Source organism: Mytilus galloprovincialis, chromosome 9 (genome assembly GCF_965363235.1).
Source record: "Mytilus galloprovincialis chromosome 9, xbMytGall1.hap1.1, whole genome shotgun sequence".
NCBI classification, from domain to species: domain Eukaryota; kingdom Metazoa; phylum Mollusca; class Bivalvia; order Mytilida; family Mytilidae; genus Mytilus; species Mytilus galloprovincialis.
Window position 1 is genome coordinate 22,194,931 of NC_134846.1, and position 23,105 is coordinate 22,218,035.

The 23,105-nt window shown below is 31.9% G+C and overlaps 1 protein-coding gene across 1 annotated transcript; it reads left to right on the forward strand.

The window, feature by feature from the left end:
• Nucleotides 1-509: 509 nt before the first annotated feature.
• On the forward strand, nucleotides 510-22,149 carry LOC143044627 (bone morphogenetic protein 3-like). Its single transcript, XM_076216686.1, has 3 exons — nucleotides 510-1,260; nucleotides 15,145-16,181; nucleotides 20,892-22,149. The coding sequence occupies exons 1-3, from the start codon at nucleotides 960-962 to the stop codon at nucleotides 21,081-21,083; spliced, it is 1,530 nt and encodes a 509-aa protein (XP_076072801.1). The 5' UTR covers nucleotides 510-959; the 3' UTR covers nucleotides 21,084-22,149.
• The last annotated feature ends 956 nt before the right edge of the window (nucleotides 22,150-23,105 follow it).

The following is a 23,105-nucleotide window of genomic DNA, read 5'->3' on the forward strand; positions in this document are numbered from 1 at the left end:
AAAATAAATAAATATTGTAACATATAGCATTTTTACTACTCAATACAAGCGTCTTAATAAGAAAATTAGAGAAAAAGTGTGGGTGGATGAAACTGTTACAAAGTGCAATATGTAATTAACTTATCTTGTAACAACGGTTAACATGGTTAAGTTCAGACAGACAAATTATTTTCAATTTACGTGAAAATATTTAGTTCATGTGTATGATGTTTTTTTCGTTTAATTTCTTTTTATACTCGACTCAAGTGTTTGGATATGTACTTTAACTAAAGTATGTAAACGTTATTATTTTTGTATTCAAATTTCTTAAATAATTCGAGAGAATTTCTTTAAAAAAATAATCTACTGCTGAAACGTAGATTAAATCTTGATTATACTACAGCGTAGATTGATAAGAAAATAAATTACTTATTTACCTTTTAATTGTATGAATGAATATTTAACGGGGCGTGTAAATCTGGTGCGCATACTCGATTAGGAGGCGTGGCTAACATTTACAAGTATTGACAATTCATATTTCACGTGGTGATTTTTGTACGCCCAATCAATAATGTGAAACGAGCTTTATTTATTACAGTTCGTATTTGTTAAATATTATATTTCTTGCACATATAAGTATTTGTGTAAAGGAAATATTTCTGAAAGGTTGTAACACTCAATTATGGAAATGTATTTTTTGTGATTTACAATATCGGAAGGATCGAGTATTATTATTACAATTGAGTCTATAATTAGCTGTTAATTGCTATGTGATAAATTAAATAAGTGCATTTAACCCGAGGAATACAATTGTTAAATTATGGCATATTTATTGAACAAGTAATAATATAAATATTCTTGGAATATTTGTTGTCGAAATATGACATAGTTTTTGATTTTATGTGAATAATACAAGTGTCACTAAATGTAAGCGGATTTATTTCAACAAAGCAGCGTGATAAGAATTTAGAAATTAGAAAATGAAAATTTTACTGTTAAAATTTACGATTTTGTTTTCAATTTCAACACTGACCAGAAGTTCAAAACAAGAGAAAATAGTAGTGAATGGAAACAAAAATGTTGTTATGCATGAAACATTTCGGACGCTCTTAGGATTTTCCGATTCACCGAAATACAAAAGTAAATTATTACCACATCCCGGCAAAATTGAAAATGAAGCACCTAAATACATGATGGATTTGTATGAAAGATTCAAGAACAACCAAATAGCAAAAGGACAACTGCTAGGGAATACTGTGCGTAGTATACAGGCAGATATAGGTATGTATACTTATTAATTTTGAAGATTGCTGTAGGTGTCTGGTTGGTCTAAATAAAAGCTAATTGAAAAAGCACCATTTCAACCTCTTCGATTCATTTGGCTGTGATCAAAATCCAGGAATTATTCTGTAAATACACGAACTTTTTATTGTAGGAATATCTTTACTTCTCTTTTGAAATTGACGATTTTCGACCTTTTACTTTATGTTTTTTTAGAATTTATTTTTTAATAATTACTAAACGGAAAGTAACTTTGAATAGAAAGTTACCGTTCTTGTTGTTGTATTTAACTAGAATTCAGCAAATTTCTCCTATATGTAAATATAAAAAGGTTTGTTTTCAATCTCAAAACCAGTAGTGTATAGTGCAGAAAACAACTTGAGTGATACCAAAATCACAATTAACATGATACGAACATTGTTCAATTCCATGTACATTTTGACAGACAACCTACCTAATCTAATACATTTCAATGTATACAAATCAAATAGTTTTTGACGTAAACAGATTTATTTTTGCTATCAAATTAAGAGAAACATACATCGGTTTGTTAAAGTTTTGTTAATAGCTGAAGGTTAAAGACTACTTGTCTCCTGCTTGCATAATGGCCAGATCATTAAATTACTACCAATAGTACATACTAACATAGTACATATTACATTACATACATGTACTATATACATGCATGTATACTTACATCGATAAATGAAAAGATGCCACATGGCTGTGATAATTAGTTGTCAGAGCAATATTTTTTTCTTAATGATTTTCTTGATTGTGCATGTTCTTATATTTGATGTGACGTTGTCTTCGATCATTGCTTTGGTATCTTCAGCCTATTTTCTCCAGGGGAAGTTCTGCGTATTTTCTCCAGGGGAAGTTCCGCGTATTTTCTCCAGGGGAAGTTCTGTGAAGCATGTTTTCCATGGCATTGTCAGTTTGTCTTCGGTTTTTGCTTTTGTTTCTTCTGCTTCTATTCGCTAGCCAGTAGGGGGAAGATTTTTAAGCATGTTAACCATGTTTAAATATTATATATCTTCGCCAATTTAACATGTACCCAGACGACTTTTACGAATAAACAATTGAAAATCATTCATTATACCTTTTCGACACCAAACTTCTCGCTGATAATTTATGCACCAACTTCTTGACAAGAACTGATGATATTGTTGATTTTCGTGTTATGGTTCAAATATCCAATGGTATGCGAAGACGGGCGACAAGAACGCGTCGAATCTGACTATCACGAAATCACGGCCAACTTATTTGTTTAGAATGGGTGTAGAGACATGAATTTGAAAGATAATGACAAAAGATTTCAAATCACAGTTGCTTGCGACCGTAATATCTAATGACAACCAAACTTGTAAACGATGCGCTTGTTTTTACTCCTTACGATCCTAGGTAAACAAATATCGTTATCTTTTTTCATTAACCTTTGTTTATCAGATCAACCAAGTAATTTTGAAACTTTTTTTCATACCGTGTTAGAACGTAATGGGTTCGTTCATGAAATAATATAGCTTTGGTCATTAGCGATACGATCATTTGCACGTGAACTTTTAAATTTTTAAACTGTTTTAAATTGTGATGTTCGTTTTGATAGCAATGACAATGCAACTTAAAGTGCATGGCTTTGTGCATTTCAAATTTGACATTCTCCATTATATTTACATAATACAAGTTCGTTTTCACACTTAAAATTAAAATTGACTGGTATTTGCAATGAAACCATCGATATGCCTGATTAGGACTTCTAATTTTAGGATTTGTTCCTTATACAAGCAGATGTAGGGTGAATATTTAATTTGATTGCCCTCTCTCGGTCTCTCTCTCTCTCGCGTGCATTTGGTGATAGGTAAATGGTAACATACTGTTGTAAACATGGATAATTATGAATAATAAGATGCAAATGTACGAACTGTTCTGTTTATTCTTCTTTGATGTTATTTGTAATTAATCATGAAAGGTAAACAACTCTTGCATAATCTTCTAGTAATCAAATCATGTGCTCAAATTCACATACAAATGCAAATTTACAAGATGAAGGCAATGGTACAATTCTAAGTCGTTGTCTATCAAGTTTGCCCGTATTTTTTAATTGTTTATATGCACTTTATTTATATATAGTAAGCTGATTGATGAAGGATAAACGTCTAATATTTGAAATAAGGTTATTAATAAGATCGTTCCATACCAGAGTACCTATGTAGATAGGACTAAGCAAGCAGAATTTGATTGAAAAGTGGGGTATGAAAATTAGGAATTAGAGGGCCACATTTTGATCCAAAATTGGATGTAATTTTACAATACTTTTCATGTTTGTTGCTGTTGAAAAGACAAAGCATTTGTCCTCTTCGTGTATTCACAAATATGAAACCAATATCTGTTTGATTCCACCATTTATCCAGTTTTCTGTTAGAATTAAAAAAAAAAAATTGAATTGACTATTCTTTTTGCTTATAAACTTGCATGCTAAGTGTGCTGTACACAATACCGTACATCATTTTATTAACTACTCTCCTAAATTAAAGGCGAAATAGCACCGTCCTGTTAAGTCCTTCTATTGACAGGACTATAAAGCAACCAAGCAATTACATTGTGTAGTAAGTTGCATTGTTCATTTCACATAAAATATCATAACTAATCATAAAATATTTGTCATTATTATCCTGGCATAGAGTTGTTAGCTGGATTTCAGAACCATTTTCAAACTCAATAACAGCTTGATTTTACACTGATGAGCCGTGAACAAAACTTTAAATTAACATCTTAAGGTTATCCGATACAAAACCATACTGAGAACGAAAAACATTGAAATTTGCATGAATTTTAAAAATCGTTTGAACCTGTTCAACCCAAAATGTATTAGAACTAAATGTGTAATTTCACAGATGAGCTCCTTTGAGTATATCTTATAGAAATCAGTGGATTTTGTAGCTAATGTTTAACCAAAAACTGAGCAAAAGAATCCATAGCGTCAAAAATGACAATATGTTTATTCTTTAAACAATTCTTGAGTGACACTTTGACTAGCTATATAATATTTTTCTATTTACTTTAATTTCGTTTTAAATGATGGAAATCTTAATTGATAGCAAAGTGCTCCTTTTAACAAAATAAAATAAAGTTAAAAGAAGTCTCGCCTGTACCTCGCTTTCGAACAACCATAAGAATAATTACACGATTTGAAATATTGAAGCGACATGGACTTCACGTCCAAAGAAAAACGACTTCTCACGTAATAATTTCAGTACTGACTGTCGGAATGATCTTCTTTCCAAAATGACTTGTGTATCACGAGCCTAAGATCCCTTGCACAATAATCATATGTTCTCAGTGCAAACTGTTTATACAAACACTCAGCCTGCGATAGATGCAGTAAACTGACTATAGCACAACATATGGGATCTGACGCACCAACAAACTCACACCAATGGCTTAAATAGCGAATGAAACAGGGTGCGCTCTGTGCTTGCAATTGAAACAAAGAATAATTAACTTATTCCGCTCTTAAAGCAGAGATGATGATAGTTCACTTGTGGAGGTTGGGGAGGGGACTCTCACTTCTTTAAACTACACCAAAGCATGCTCAACTAGTACAATTTGTGTAACTAGATGTAATAAGATGCGGCATGAGTGTCAACGAGACAACTCTCCATCGAAGTCACAATATGTAAAAGTATTTACCATTGTAGTGTATGGCCAATGGTACAATGGAATTGTAAATATAAAAAAAAAACATCGCCCTTGTATTAAACGGTGTTTGTCTTAGTGATGGGATTTAAAATATCGGACACTGGACGTAAAACATACAACTAAATCTACCAACTAATTAAAACCATGGCTACATCACACAGACACTCGTCTCAGAAAATAAAATCCTATATACCTCTATATAATATAGGAATTTTTTTCTGAGACGAGTGCTTGTGTTACATCAGTGTGTTCGCAGAAAAGAAAATGATTTCCATAACCCCCTTTTTACAGCGTATTCAAGTATTACATTTAATACTAGTTACAGCAATGATACAATCGGATAACTGTTAAAAAGCATGAATGAAATAGCAGGATTAACCTTGTTACTACTTCATTTCTTATCTGATCTAATATTACGGTTAATTTCACAAAGGCGCTTTAAGATCACAGTTACATCGATGTTTTATTTGAATGTAATTTCTGGCGAGCCTTCGGACATAGCAAAAAAACGTTGCAAACCAAAGTGCTTAATACTGGCGCGACATAACTTATTGTTCAACAATATCTCTGATCCAAATCTTAATTAGAAGTGTATAATAGAACCTTTTTTCATTAAAAATAGAACTTAACGTTAGAGTTCAACATTTGAAGTTGATATTAATACACTGATGATGTTCTTTATCATCAAAGAAGTTCCAAGTATAATGCTATGATCAGATTGTTAAGATATTTTTTTTTCTTAATGAGTAAACAGTATAAACGTATCAAGTATCTTATGATAATCTTATTGTATAAAATTGGAACACAAAGAAAAAAGTCAATGGAAAATGTATTTTCAACTTTTACAATACAGTTATCATAAGTTATCTCAGAACTATAAAACTCATTCAGTACTAAGTAAATATGTACGAGGCAGTTTATCTTTTTACGACCTCAAGCAAACAAAAAGAACTCTAAAATTTCATTAAGTATTTCTCTTAGTAAAACAATTATAAATTACATTGTACACACTACCCAGACAAGTTTGTCAATAAACCGTATCTATAACCGACCCGGGGACTAGCCACTTTCACCTGCGGAAGGTAAGATTAAAGCCACTTTTTATCAGCTTAAGACCGCTTAATTCTATTATCGTGTAATTATGAAATTGACGATGATATGTTGATTTCAGTTTGTTTACCTTGCGAGAATTTGTCGTTTACAAGTCTGTCATATTTCTGAATGACAAGGATGACCTAAGGGGCAAGAAGATAATTAAGTCAATTATTGTATTTTTTCATGTCTACAGCATTGAATGACATATTATTGGCCAGTTTATGTCCATCACGATTGAATTGTTACAAATATGAATTTGATATACTGGTGAGATTTGCAATAAACCGTATGGCCTTAATGATTTATTAATTAAATGTGATGTAAATTTATCGTTATTATTCCAAATATGGTAATTTAGGATTTGTTTCGTTTTCACTTCTAATTTTCTAGTCTAAAGAACACTAAAGCTTTTGAAGTATTTTAATTGATAAGAGTTTATTGCCAAATTATCATATAAGTGTTTGAGACAAACAATTATCAACTTGAACAAAGAAATGACATATCCAATTGAAAAATAAATAATGGATGAACAAGTATTGGACTTGTATGTGACAGATATTTATAATCTTGTGTATGATATTCGATTGACCAGTGATCTTGAAATAAAGCAGATGCACTAAATCAAAAGTTACTCTCATCACACTTTTTTAAATTGTTTAAATACCTTTATTGCCATTCAAACAGTGCCCGTGCTGTCCGCTTATAAATTTTTAAAGCGAAGAACAGTAAAAGGGCTAATGAATATCAGGGAACATGGGGAAAGAAACGTTCTTTATACTGTCGTCGAAATGAGTAAAGGAAGTGTTGGGCAAGTCAAATGAAATTTGCACAGCTAAAATTGACATCCAAAATATAACTTTATGGTATTTTGTGGATGAAAAGTATCATGATTTAGCAAACACGTCCTATAGATATCATAACATCATGTAAATTTTTAATTTGTTATTAATTATATGAGAATAAACGGTTATGAAATTAAACCTTAACTGTTATTCAAAGTAAACAACATAGAGATAAGAGATCAAACAAAATTATTTTTTAAACTTTTAAATCTGATTTTAATAGTTAAAACCTTGCTATTAAAACATGCTTTATTATTTTATACCGGAGGGTACAAGTGAAAGTTAGGTAAAGATTAACTTTTGTTGCATGAATTTTAAATTACTGCATTAGATATTATCAAATGGACCAAAAGTGTGTAAATTATTTTATACCAGGCTTTTAAAATATTTTAAATGACTTATTTTATATGTTTTATTAACCATTAATGTGATATTTATAGCGGAAATCAAATAAACAGACATTTGATTCATGATTTTTAAAGTCGTTAAATGTTAGAGGAAAAAAGTTGCCGGGATGTCTTAATTAAGTAGTTAATGATACATGTATACATACATTTATTCATCAGAAAAAAAGGGAGATACGGAGAATACGTCATGACACGTGATTCCTCCGCCACGTAAATGCGAGATTATCCAACCTTATTTCGTACCTTTTGTTTTGATGGTCCTCATTTCGCAATAGCTTTAGCGATTGACCTGTTTTAACCGAGCACTACCGACGAGTGTAATATAAACACGCACGTCTGTCGTAATTGCAAGCATTACACCTTTGAGGATGTGTTTTAATAACTAAAGTTCAGTTTGTAAAATTACAGTAAATTATTATAGTATAAATCTCATAGTGAACTTTTCTGTAAAAAATAATTTTATGCGGCACTTGACGTCAAGATTTTTACCCCCCCCCCCCTCTCTCCCTTTTTTTAACAGAGCACACAGGATGGTTCGCCTTCTAACCATATTTGCCAAGAATCTACGTTCTATCACGATACTTGTGACATTTAAATTGTTTATGCGCCTTTTAATGTTTGTATGTAAACTGTAAAATTAGTTTTAATTCGAATGTCAACATGCTTATCTATCTAACAATGCATGAAAGTTTCCGAACAGTATTGTTCGGGACTCCATTGAAGGTGACTTTATCAGTGTTTCCTGGTATAACCCAATCAACTTCCTAATGTAAATAATCATTTAATTACAAAGATTTGATATCTAGAACAGCAAACAACTTAAAATGACTTTAATTCTATGGTTGTAGAAAATTTATACTACAGCCTTTATCAAGAACCGATTAAAACTTGATTAAGAACGATTCTTGTCTGACGATCGTAATTCTAAAACCAATTAGTCAAGTTGAACAAGTAAATGAGGTATTCACAACTTTAATCCAACTGTAAATATTTAGCATAAGATATTTAATCTAGATTTTTTTCTTTATATTTGTCGGTGACAGACCGAGTTTGGTGGGTGTGATCTTATATTTAGAGAAGAGGAACTCAGTCATTTCCCAAACGATGAAAGCCCCACCAAAATATATTTGTCTTGTCCTGTCTTTGCGAGGTTTCTTCCTGGATAAGTAACTTGTACAATGGAATTTCCGTACTCTGTAGCACGCGTTCTGTATTAATCTTTCCGTATTGCACCTTCAAATTTCAAATGATATCACAACAACGCAAGAATGACCATTGAGAAGATCTTTGGCTTAATTCAATGGACTGTATTATTGCCATTTAAAATGCTAACTATATCTATCCAAGACCAAGGTTTTTACTGGTACCAAGGTTTCGGATACAGTCGGAACAAATGTTTGCCGCCTACATTAAAAATATATACATATTAAATAATAAATATATAATATGTCCAAATGTTTGTCACATCAAAAGTTACTTTATTAAGGTTGAAACTAATAAATCGTGTTTATGATATATATTTCATTAATGGGGATGGGTTGATCATTGGCTGTTATCTTAATCAGAGAGGCACCAACCTAATGATTTAGTAAACTCATTCATTCACATTTGTAATAAACAATTTGGCATATTGTTATAAACTATGACAATATGAGTTGACACGTTCTTCTAATTATGTTTCCATATTGAAAGTTTCCCTGTAAGCTTTATATAATACTGTTCATAAGAATTGAAAACTATGCGAAAGGTTATTTCACCCCATGGCATATATATGAATGACCTGTTCCATAGTTATAATATTCATTTTTGAAAGTCAAATATTCAAAAAGCAAGATGTGATGTGATTGCCAATGACACAACTCCTCACCAGAAACCAAGTTACATAGAAGTAAACATTAAAAGTTAACCCATTGTTAATGGTTTGCTTAGTTTTAATTTGAGCGCCAATGATTATAGTGCGCGTGACACGAAACAATTTTCTGACGAACTTAGTTAAATGGTATCTTCAATGAGTTTTACTGACACAGGATTCGAAATAATGTCGGTTGTTTCCCCGAATAGTGATACATGTAGTTTCCATAGCAACAATCAAAACATGTATATGGCATTGCGTAAAAAAGGGTTTCACACCCATAAAACACCTGGTCGGTAGCATGAGCATGTATAAATCAACAGATATAAAAACCCGAATTCTCACGCAGTTGAAAAGAAAACATACAATTTACGATGTGAATTAGTAGAAACTTTCCAAACTAGCAGATGTTGTCGCTAAGCTCATAACGCAGAACCGTCAAGGGTCGACAACTCTGTAACACAACATGCACTGGAAAATGAAGTCAGAATACGGCGGGCTGAAGTTCGTTTCACTCAATAAACAGAAGGATAGTGAATTTTAAATGATATTGTTAAAGACCAAGATTTAATGTATGTAAACTTCGATGCGGATCCAATCCGACTTGGATATTTATAGGTTAAACTGAGGAGATACTAATCTCAATCTCAACATGACGTAGTGATCTTTCTTTTACAACTGCCAATAAATTAAAACTTTGTTAAAATTTAAAACTAAATTTTATCTTAAACGTGAAGACGTTGTTAGAATAGAAAGGTGCAGGCTCTACGTGGAGGTCCATGGAACCTCTCAAATAAAAAAGACGTTCAAACGTCGGTTTCATTGGAAATATTCAATGGGTGTTTTATTCATATGGAAAATGCACAATTTTATTTTCAAGTCATGTCGAGACAAAATAAAGACTTAATATTCTTTCATTACAAAATTGTTTTATAGACATCTGTACATGGAATGTTTTATATAGTAAAGATTTCAATCATATGCGGAATTATACAAAAAAAAAAATTCAGGATGTTATAAAAGATAATTTGAGTTCATTTATATGTTTTGGAATTTATATATATATTTTTGTTTTCCATCTACTTATCGGTATTGTTACACAATCTTTTAGACTCATATAATTTTTCCTGTTTGTGTAGTATTGTCAATTTTGATGATCCAATACCTATTAAGTTTACTGGTTGGTAGATTTTTATATATATAGTGTGACGTGTGACGACCATTTTCACTGAACCAGTACACAATTTTATTTAGGGGCCAGCTGACCACCGACCACCTCCGGGTGCGAGATGTTCTCGTTGCGTTGAAGACCCATTGGTGGCCTTCGGCTGTTGTCTGCTATTTGACGGTCGGTTTGTTTTCTCGTTGACATATTCCCCATTTCCATTCTCAATTTTAAAGACGAATGTATATTGGCTTATTCTATTAATGGTTTTTGTGTCCCTTTTCTCCTCAATTTTTTGATGATGTAAATTCTTCAAACAACCTGGAAACAGTATATCTAATATATATGTTCCTGAAACAACCTACTGGCTAGTGAACTTTCGAAATTTTCATAATTTGCGTAATTTTAAGGCTGCCATACATAGCTCCCTAAATATTTAGAAGAAAGTTAAAATAATTTCGGGCGTCCATTTTGACTTTCAGGGATTCTTATGATGAAAACTCTGTAAATGCTGTAAATATGTTCCTCTTTTTCTTTTGTTTAAGAAACTGCATTACATTTGTTCCCATTAAGTTCATTAAATGTACAGTGAACAGTGTTGGTGGTACCAGTTACTGTTGCAGCTCCTTTGGGTGTAACTATTATCGGAAAGTGCTGCTATGGTAGCGGTTCAATTTTAGTTTGGTTTTTAAAAATTCCACAATCCTTGTCAACAAAACAGTCAATCAAGTAAAAATTGACTGTCACAAATAAGCATTTACAAATTTATTCAACCTTTCTTTAAAATGTTACAAAACTTGATAATAATTTAAGCTGACTACTAAAATTGAAAGTTTTAAATCATTCACCGGAACGCAGTTTACCAGTGGACAAGCTGTATATCAAGAGATTAACATATGGCGCCATACTTGTAGGTAGTCGAGTCCGGTTGCCCGAGGGACATAGATCTTTTACACCTCTGATGAAAACTTTGGCGTTAAATTGTCTGTTGATATTTATAAAGACAGAGTTAAAATAAATTATACGCGACGGTCATAGTACGCTGTAAATATCAAATTTTTATTAGGACAGTGACATACCCGGTAAACGAATTAAATAGTAACACTTTTATTATGTTGACATTTACGTATTCTAAATAGATTTTTGAGAATTTTTAACACCTCGTTTTTATAAAAGTTAGCCACCGTATTTTTACAGTATAAAGTTCAGGGTTACAGATATTTTTGTCATATGAACATATGAACTATGCATAAATGTATAGACATTGCTAATGCAAGTTGAATTGATAAAAGTTAGCATCAGATTAGATGGTTAGGGCAAGGATTTATATAGTCTTACTATACAAATCCTTAGTTAGGGTACATATTTTTCCTCCAAACACGGTTTCGTACAGTTGATATACTAAGATCTGAAACTTCAGACTTATTCTATAATTGGAGGCGGCATATCCACACCATGTATATGCATTCGTCGACTGCTTTTCGAACCTTTGGACTAAAATTGCACTTTTAAAATATTTTAGGTTAATTTGAAAGTTTGACATCAGTTAACAAACACATACATCTTATTCAACTAACCATATGTGTATATAAATCAACCGTTTGAGGTTTAACAGAATATGATAACAAATACCTATATCATTTGCCATCTATGGGAACGGTGTTACTACAGGGTTGATTGACGACCTTGACTCTCCCATGAGGATCTCGAGCACGGTCAGTATCAGTATAGGCACATCAACGGCCGGCAATGGACATTTGAGCGCATTGACAGGACATTTGAGCGAAAAAAAAAGGACGTTTGAGCGCCAAAGTATAGGACATTTGAGCGCCTAAATTTTAGGACATTTGAGCGAAAATAAGAATAAGCGTAGGACATTTGAGCGAAAACAAGTCTTGGATAGAGAATTGTCTTATTGGCAATCACACCACGAATATAGTTCATTAAATGAGGAGTTTACCAACAAAAAGATTAAAACATATTTTAATTGTAAAAAACAAAGCACTAAAAACAAAGCACTGTCATAAAACATAAAACTCGGCAACGGCATTATTTACAAGTCTGTTCGGGCTTGGAACTTATATCCCAGGCTTCTGACATAAAAATCCCTCGTAATTTCCTGCTGGCAGTATTTCGAATGCAAATCCCGGAGATTCTGTTCCTTCTCCTTTTCTGTTCGGCTTATTAGTCTCGGTCAAAATAATATCCATTTTAACACGTACATGTATTATTAGTATTAAGATTTCAAGTGCCAAGGGACATTTCACTTAATAGATATATATATAAGAATTTTAGAACAAAGAAAATTTGCATAGCCAATGAATTATAGTAGAATTGATTGGTAAATAGAGATCAACTTAGGATTTCACTTACATAAACCAGCCAGAACCGGTCGAATTACTCGGGTGTGAAATAAAATAAAAAATATTTATAACTAAATCTTACTTTTTTTTCTTACTTTTAAAAAAAAATCTTAATTCGTGTAAAATTATCAGGGAAAATTTCGCTCAAATGTCCTGTCTGAAAACTCAGGTAAGGTTAATATCCCGGCGCTCAAATGTCCTATGAAGTCGGCGCTCAAATGACCCTATGTGCTTTTTTCTTTTTCGCTCAAATGTCCTATGCCCTCAACGGCTAACTTGTTGTATATAGCGTCATGTTCCACATTGTATACTGCCTGACCGTGCAGTTATCACTACTCATTGAATACACTGCTTTTTCGAAATTTAAATGTTTAACTTGTGTATATTTTTTTTTTTTTCAAATTAGATTGGTTAAGCTTTTTCAGTTTCAATTTTTACAAATGTTTTAACTTTTACGTACCTTTATCTCAAACATTTAGGTTTTAGAGTGTAATATTTTAAAGACAGTTGTTCCAGGAATGCGCATTTGGCGCACATATATAGTAGGAATCCATATGATACGTCTGCATTGAAAATAAAAATTATTCGAGGTTGCAATTTTGAAATTTTGTGCAAAATGACACAGCTACAAAATGTGTACAAAAGACGTTGTTGCATATGTGATAAACATTTCTTGTATATATTTCGGAGTTTTATGTGACGTCCATTATCACTGAACAAGTATAAATAATTGGTTATGGGCCAGTTAAGGCACGCCTCCTGTTGCGGGAGTTTCTCGCTGCATTGAAGACCCATTGGTGGCCTTCAGCTGCATGTTGTCTGCTCTTTGGTTGGGTTGTTGTCTCTTTGACACATTCCCAATTTTCATTCTCAATTTTATAGTATAAAGGGAGAGCATTCGGACATTTGCTGTTTTAAAATTGCGCAGAATTGTTTAACCTACATACTCCTTGACAAAGGAGCTGCATTGAGTCGGTTTAATTTTCAAATAAAATTAAAAACAATTTTTCTTCGACACCTATCACCTTTATCAACTTGATAGTACATTGTATAAGTTTTATGATGACATCATTGAACCCTTACGCTTCCTGGTACGACCTCTTTAAATCGTAAATTTGGGACAAGTTCTTATCCGTCATTTATCATATTCCATGGTTTGAAATATTCTATAAATTGGAAACAAATCAATCAGAAGACACACAAAGCGTTAATTTTACACCCTGAAAATTAATTTGATGTTCATTTTGAATCTTTTAACGCCAACAATCAATCACTCATTAGTTCAAAATATGACGTCACTTTGTAAGAACGCAGAAATAAGCGTACAAAAGCCCTTGAGCCATCACAATTAAAATGATACTTCCGCGTTTGAAGTTTATGATTCAAAATCGGTGTTTATGAATTTTTAATGAGCATCTGCCGAAATCCGTCATAGTTTTAGTGTAGTACAAGCCAATGACTCAGCAGTTAACTTGTAAACATTTATAGCAATCTTAACCTTAAGAGTTTTATTTACTGTTAAACGATAAAATACATGCAAGGTGTTTTATGTATAAATTTTGATGCATCTGAATGTGACCGCAAAGAGGTGCCGATCTTTGATTTTGAAATCAGACAACGATCATTGGGCATTGTCATTATTTGTCATAGATATCGTTAGCGTCAAATACTTTTTTTTATTTTTTTTTTTAAGAAGAAAATTACACTTTGTAAAAGGTGCATTTCTTGTCAATTCTAAGCAGCTTATAAACACACTTGTAACGACTATAACATCCACTGACGTCACTGGCATAGGCTTCGCGATTTGCCAACGTCAATTATACGCATACGAACACTATACGGGACTTCATTTCACTGAGTATTCTTTAAAATTAAGTTTATTTTTGCCGATTCTTTATTCATTTTGCCAATTATTCTCTTCTCTTTATATTTGAGTACCCAATTATAACATGCTCGTCCTTTTCTTCTTTTTTATTTTATTTTGCCCATTATTCATTGTTCTGTAAATATGAACATCAAAATCCTCAGATATTGATACATATTTTATTGTTAATTAAAATGTCTAAACTTAACATATTTTCTCCATAAACTTAGATTTGCCATTAGTTTTCATCAAAGAAAGAAACTAAAAATTTATTGACTTAAAACTGTAACATTTAAAAACCTTTTGTTTGTCAATATAAGAATGCATCCAATGCATTATTTATTCTGTCATAAAAGTCTAAAATAGCATATCTATCAAATTTTCACCTTTAAAGTGATGAATTTCATAATTTTTGCAGTATAAAGTGTTGATTTTCATTTTATTATCTGCTTGTGTCACAACTTATTAATATTGCAATTATTGTCTATTGTTTAGGACTTGTCATTCTAATAAAATGTCTTTAATATGCTAAATGTTTTCCGTGCATCAGTGATCATAAAACATTTTAATATTAATTGACTTGTTTTTATTTTTCAGTGGAATTAAATGGCGAACCAATGTTCCTGTTCAATTTATCGTCGGTTGTTAGAACGGAAAGGGTATTGAGTGCAGAAATTCATTTGTACAAACGTAAGCAGAAAAAGCAAACCCTACCTAAGAAATTAGATAATAGCAGACGAAAACAGAAGAAAATGAATTGGTCAAAACATCACGATATAAACGTTAAAATGTACGAAATAGCACCTCATTATATGGCTGAAAATGGAAAAATTACTATGAGAGTCGAAAGTTTTGGTTGGCAATGGTATGACGTCACTAATTCTATTCTGAGTTGTCTGGCTGCCAGACGGGATATCCCACATCTGTTTGCCTTGAATTTTGTTCTAGAGAAAAGGCACGGAAAAGTTAAACACTTGAATTTAAGAAAATTCATCCGACAACATTCAAAACCATTTCTCATTATTTATTCCAATGATACACAAAGCATATCTTTAGACAGTTTTAAAGAAAATGCACCAACTGATGTTGTTTTAGAAACGGGTAATTTGACGCCAACAACAGAACTACCTGCTGCGGAATCTACAACAGGAAGCGGAAATGAGAAAAAGAATAAAACTGAAACACCGTTAGATTCAAACAGATCAAAACGTTCCATATTTACAAATGAAATCCCCGAAGACCCAGCAGATTATGAGAAAATAAACAGACGCTACAATTTACCTCAGACTCATCCGAACATTTTGAAAACAAGGAGTGAAAGTAGAATAAAAATAAAAGATTCAATGTTGATTCCATATCCCAGCAAAGACGATATCCGAAAAAATAAGCGACGGAAGCAAAGACGGAGGAAGAATAAAAAAAGGAAAAATAGAAGAAGGAATAAGTTATTTTTCCCCAAAGAATGGGATAATTATCATCCAAATTCTGCGAGTGTAGAAAATACTGAAAACTTATGTGGTCGTAAAAAGCTAGTTGTAGACTTTGCAGATATCGGCTGGGGTGATTGGATAATTTCACCCAAGTCATTTGATGCTCATTACTGCGCAGGCTCATGTCCATTTCCTCTGACAAAGGTGAGTTATGACGTATTTAGCTCTTGTATAATAATGCAACACTTAGAGAACTATAGACTCGTGTACATATAGGACCAAGTCAAAACTTATTTGTCTGCATAGTACAGATTCTCTCTTTTTCTCTGATTTTCAACCGTAATGTCTTCATATCACACATTTTATTATCGGTGGGGTCCTCCAGTACCCGTTGATTAAAATCTTGCAAAGTTATAAGTGAACTTGGTAATGATGAAATTCACACAGATCGTATGGCAAACAAGATTTCAAGCCTGATATCTTTCTAGTTTTTACATCCTCATGATCTATGTCAAAACTGATCAACGTTTCAAACGTTCTTCATAGAACTTTCATCAGCCCATTAGCCAGAAAAATCGTGGATACCCATCATTGTCTGTGAATAACTGTTAAACAAAGTGTCATGAACACTAATGTTTGAGATTTTGGACACTAAGACATTGATTTGATGACCATCTTGGGCACCACTTTTTTATTTATTTTTTGTTATCTGCATATTTAACTGCGTTATGGACAATGACTACTTATTTTAAAAATTGATTATTTCTGCTCCTCAAAGGACTTATACTTAAAATGCATGATTGTAATGGTTCTTTTTTACGTGCATTTATTTTTACGATGGTGGAAAAATGCGAGATGAATCATTGTGCTTTTATTTTCGCAACAAATTAAAACATCGCAAACATTTCTGAATTTTCAATATATTTAAAACATCATTAAAACAGGAAAAACTATTAGTAGCTTCAATCATTTACTGACTGGTATATACATTTATTTAAAGCTGTCAGTGAATGTCACAAAGTTTATATTTACTGTAGGATTACTCTCCAAATACCTTTAAGTAACTTATAAACCATTTGTAAACAAAATAGTTTTCAAAGCGTACATTAGAGGTAAAAATCAAAAGTAAAGCTTGATTTTAAGACTAAGGTTGTGACTTTTGTAATCGGTTGTAAGTTATTAACATCTTATTAATGAAGTCAAATGGTTGTTGACAAATACCTCAAATATTTTTTCAAGATTGACATTTCTAACGTGGTTGTCCCTGTATGTTGTTATCCGACTGATATTCGACTGGCTCTTAAAAAGGGCTAAGTTTGATATAAGTAAATATTTTTCATCACAGCAGTATACACACAAACCCGTCAGAGAATTGTTGCAAGTGCTGTTAATTAAGGTGTGTCTGTGGACCTCATCTTACACGAGGCATTGAGTTTTGACTAATGTGGCTGCGTACTTATACATCCAGCACAGCAAAATGGATGCCAAACTTTCGCAAAGCTTTAGCTGTCCAAGTATTACCATATACACCCTAGTTGACCTTTTTTTTGGGGGGGGAGGTCTGAGGCGAGACACCTTACCAATTAGAGTGGAAAAACTTGTTGTATACACTCAGTCCCACAATTTGTGCTGTATTTATGATGAGTTTATCTACAAGAACAAATAAAACATAAGCCAATGCTATATTACAATGATGAGAAAACTGTAGTACAAATAGTTTTTAAAGTTCCGAAAGTTTTGAAACAAACAGGACAGTTTTTTTTTTTTTTTTGTCATACTTGTGAATTACATAAAGACAATTACCATTTCATTTGTAATGCGTTTGCATCTAGACAACTATTATTTGGTAAAGCATAACTCGACATATGAAAAAAAAAAAAAAAGATTTTATAATGTTTTTAAACTAAAATTTTGGATGGTCGATTTGTCTATGATTTGTTTAAAATTCTTAAAACACTAGTTCATCATAACACTCGCTTCTGTCTCTCAATTTCTAAAACTCGATAATGCATAAAATAACTTCAAACCCATCGAACGTATTAAATGGACGAAAAGATGGACAAAGGTGACAGTAGGGCAATGAATGATTTCTAAGCTAAATATGAACTGAAATGGACTGTTTATAAAAAAAACCTCTACTGCTAGCACGCTACCATGATTTTCTCTCTAAATAGAATAATCTTGAAAATTAATGATTTTTTGTAAGAAAAATCCATAGTATTGCACTCCAGTTGATCAAACGAAAGAAGGCGATATCTTTTTGTCCTATTGTTACACATAAATTGTTCACTTAAAGAATTATATTATATATTGTCAATATAAGTCTATATCAAGGGTGTTCTAAGTTTAGTTAAAATTCTATATGACCGCTCTTTTTATTTTATTTCCTTTGAAATGTCGTCCTTCGTAAATATTTGTCTACAAACTCAGCATGAGGTTCGAACAAAATTAGTCAATTTTCTAAATAAACTATAAAGAAGAAAATCGTTTTTATTTATTTTCAGTAGTAAAGATCGGGTTTTGTGTATTTGATTTCATTGATTTTTTCGGCATATTATATATCAGTTTGTTGATCTTGAACCCATTGATAGGAGAATTAGAGATATGAATCTACACTTAAATAAACAGGTTTTTTTACCTAAACTTTTCTGATCATTCGAGTGCGCTTGACACATATGTATTGTTAATTTGTTTTCTTCTAGTTGAATAGCTTCTTCGGTTATACTATCCGGCGATTTCAATTGCCATCCTTTCTACAGGGCCTTGGTAATGAGAAATTTAAAACTATGTATGAAATGAATTATTATAAGTATTATTTTTCGCATTTGTAATTAATAAATTTATATAAAAGAAAAAAAATGTTCCACATAGGGCTTGTAACGAAGACGAATCGAATTATGATATATAGTTTATATTCCAAAATGAATTACTGGCTTTCCTGACTATAAATTGAACAATCTCATTTTACAATGAAATATATATGACATATCATGTTTTAAAATGCAGTTAAAACTGTACTTCTGAAACGAACACTTTCGCATTATTGTTACCCATTGACCTTAGTAAAATGGGCGGAGAATAAAAAGGCTTTGAAATAGATAACTTTCCGGGAGTATTTTACCTCCTCGAAGATTACTTAGGACTCATCATAGTTAAATAATAGTTTGTACGTAGATGAAAACAATTTTAACTTCTATTATTATCTAGAATATTTACAAGAAACTGATTTGACATTTCAATTCGAGGTCGCTTGATATATTTATGTCAACTAAAATTAATCCCCAACATCAGAAAATACAATGAATTTATTCGTTGAAATTCACTTTCACTTGCAATTCCTTGATGTCTTTTAAGTTAAAGCAGAGTTTAAAATTAGCAGAAAAAAGATATTAAAATTATATATCTGAAGCAAATTTGATAAGTATTTCATCAAAGCTGATTTTGTGCTGACTCCCGCTAGTTCAATTTCTGTATGGTGATAACTACAAAAAACACCTTTCGCCGTACAAAGAGGAAAATACTAGCGATACCATCCTCGACTTAAAGAGCTTTTATTTTCAATATTTTATCAGTGTGACATTAATACGTAAATGATGTTTAGGGCAAAAATCAATGACCACTATGGACAAAACAAATAGAAAAATCTTATTTAATTTGAAAATTCTATCTTAAAGTATTTGTTCAAGTTAAGTTCATGTGGTGATTCCGGAGTATTAAATAGCTTTAGCTTTTATAATACGTATTTCCATACTGTGCATTTTGTAAAACAATTCAAAAGGTTCCTACAGGGAATTTTAATCATTTTTGCAAATATATACACATTATTAAAAAGACTGAGAAGCATTGTGTTTAAGGTCTGAAAACGGCATATATTTCTATTTATTTCCAATTTTTCCTATTACAAATATGACATAGGACGTTTTTAATTTAGGACCTCTCAAATTTCAATCTTCCCCCCGTTCATTAACATTTGTTTACTATAATCACTATCAAAGTATTGTTTGATCAAAAAGTAAGAACCATTTTCCACAAAATAATAAGCTTTGAAAAGGTATCACTCTAAGAAAAAACACCAAATAAAAAATTAGTGTCTTACATTTTTAACCCTACATTTTCCTCTGACACGTCGATCACCTAGTTAGTGAGATTTTATCAGTACATCTGTCATTTCGAGGACAATACGAACTCAGGGTCTTTTCCTCGGTTAATTATAATGGTATATAGTGCGTTTTTGCTATTTGACCATAAAAACGACCCCTGTAATGTTGGCTGTTCAAGTGAGACTCCGTAGTGTAAAATCAGTTAATCCGATCAGTTGAGAAAATAAAAGAATTTTTGAAAAGAACTGTGAAGGAAATTTTAAAATGGTGTGCAATGCTATGCTGAACTTGCCGATATTTTTGATAGTCGAATGTTATTTCTGATTGTATTACATTTGTATTTGCCTTTCCTATGTGTCCATGTATCTACGTTTCTCTATCTATGTGAATACATTCAAATCTTTATTACAGCCTAAAAAAAATGATGTTGTGGTATGATTGCCAATTAGACAACTCTCAATAAGTGACCAAATGACACAGACATTAACAACTATAGGTCATCCGGCGTACGGCCTTCAACTATGAGCAAAGCCCATACCATATAATAAGCTATAAAAGGCCCCAAAATGACAAATGTAAAACAATACAAACTAAAAACTAACGGATTAATTTATCTACAAAATAATGAAAAAAATGTATAACTTTGGATAGGCATATACAGAATGTAACGGGGTTAAACATGACAGTGAACGACATCCCTATCCATGAACAGTGTTTTTCCTATTTTTAAATATACTTCCAATTACATTAATTTTGTATTATTTGAATGTTTTCATATCATAATTCTAAATTTGAATGTGTTTTTCTTTTACAGAGACTTCGACCATCAAACCACGCAACAATACAAAGCATGGTTCATGCTATAGGAATATATAAGGACGTACCAGCGCCATGTTGTGTACCAGATTCCATGTCATCCGTAACTTTGTTGTACTTTGATGAAAGCAGAAACGTTGTGTTAAAAAATTATCCAAGTATGACAGTTAACTCTTGTGCGTGTCGATAGAACTCAAATTGAATTACAATTGTAAATATCTCTGTTAGTCCCTTTTTATGTGTCAATGTAGCATGCAAGAGGCGGTTTCTTACTGTGGATTACTAATTCATTAACTTAAACAAATTTCGAATATTTCGAAAATTTGAAACCGGAAATGTAATAGATTCACTGCCAGCCTATAGTGGCCAGTAACTTCCCTTTGATTGGATGGGAGTTAAAAACGAAGTGGTGACGTCATCACAGACAATACGTCGAAGACGTCAGACTTTGTTGAATGCGCGCACTGTGCGTGAACAATCTACCTCATCTAAAGCATTACTTAGATTTATTTACTGGACACTCGTTTGGGTGGAAAGACTTGTGAAGAGGTAACAAGATAAAACATGGCATTGAAGATGTTTTTTATGCGAAGGTGTTTTACGATGAAAGTAAATGTTTTGTTGACCTTGAAAGAAAAAGAATAAAAAAGGACATGGATACAAATTGTAGGAATATGTTACACGAATTGATAAAATTGAGGGGTACCGAAGTGTACAAGAAGTGTTATGTACATGAAATGTATGTTTTTCAGGCTGTTTATTTAATGAATTCCATATTCTCAGGTAGATATCTCATTCATCAAAAACATGTGGAATAATTGTTATATACTTTACTAATGATTGGGAATTTTTTCAACAACTTAAAAAAGATCTGAGTCATCCTTTTCTGGTACATGCAAATGTTTTGTTACTATTCCATCATTTTTAAACGTTTACATAATCATGGAATTTTGGAATCTAAATATTGCGGTTTTCAAAATTTATGAATCACCTGAATATACCAATTTAGTCTATTTCTCTATCAATGTATTTTTATTATTAAAAAAACATAAATGTAAGTTAAAACATGCATATTTCTTTAATCTCTTATCATCAAAATCACACATGAAATAAGTAGTTTAATTTGTAGTATTTATTGAAAAATATGTATCAATGTTATTGTTAAATTCATTTGTTGAGAAATGTTAACTCATTTAAAATGTTTGTCACATGTTAAATCATTAATAACATTAAATGTCATTGATGTTAAAATCTTATATTTTATAGTTTTGTTGTAATTTGAGGCATTTACATATCTTGCCAACATAGTTTTATTTCCATAATTATGATTCAAATAGTTTACTAAACAGACGACATGGAAAAAACCTTCTAAACCTTATAAATAATTATCAAAGATACCAGGATTATAATTTAGTATGCGAGACGCGCGCTTCGTCCACATAAGACTCATTAGTGATGCTCATATCAAAATAATTATAAAGCCAAACAAGTTCAAAGTTGAAGAGCATTGAGGATCCAAAATTTCAAAAAATTGTGCCAAATACGACTAAGGTAATCTATGCCTGGGATAAAAAAAAATCCTTAGTTTTCAAAAAATTCAAAGTTTTGTAAACAGGAAATCTATAAAAATGACCACATTATTGATATTCATGTCAACACCGAAATGTTGACTACTAGGCTGGTGATACCCTCGGGGACGAAACGTCCACCAGCAGTGACATCGACCCAGTGGTGTAAATAATTATCAAAGGTACCAGGATTATGAGAGATATGATAAGATGCCATAGAGACAACTATCTACCAGGGTCAAAACAACGTTGATGCAAGCAACTATAGGTCATTTCACAGCTTAAAACGTTAAGAAAAACCAAACCTGTATAGTCCTCTATTAAAGGCCCCAACATAAAAAAGCTGAAACAATTAATACGGACAAACAAACGACCTTCTCTACGACAAAACAATAAAAACAAACAAACATAATAGACAGCAAAACACAAAAATTATCAAACCGCATGCTTCTTACTTTGGATAAACACGTACATCACGCGGTGAGGTTAAATATGTTTGTGAACACTTTTCAGTCCACTTCCACTATGGGATTGTGATGCAACAGCACAACATAAGAACACACTGTTAAAAAAATCCATTGGAAATGGGTTGACTCATCAGGTTGGAATTTGGAAAGAGTAAAAAAAACACCGTGCATAAAGAA

Excerpts from the sequence above, each read along its gene's own strand:
- LOC143044627 (XM_076216686.1), top strand. The coding sequence starts at position 960 with ATGAAAATTTTACTGTTAAAATTTACGATTTTGTTTTCAATTTCAACA. Across the intron at positions 1,261-15,144 it reads TAGTATACAGGCAGATATAG|TGGAATTAAATGGCGAACCA; the intron begins GTATGTATACTT and ends TTTATTTTTCAG. Across the intron at positions 16,182-20,891 it reads GTCCATTTCCTCTGACAAAG|AGACTTCGACCATCAAACCA; the intron begins GTGAGTTATGAC and ends TTTCTTTTACAG.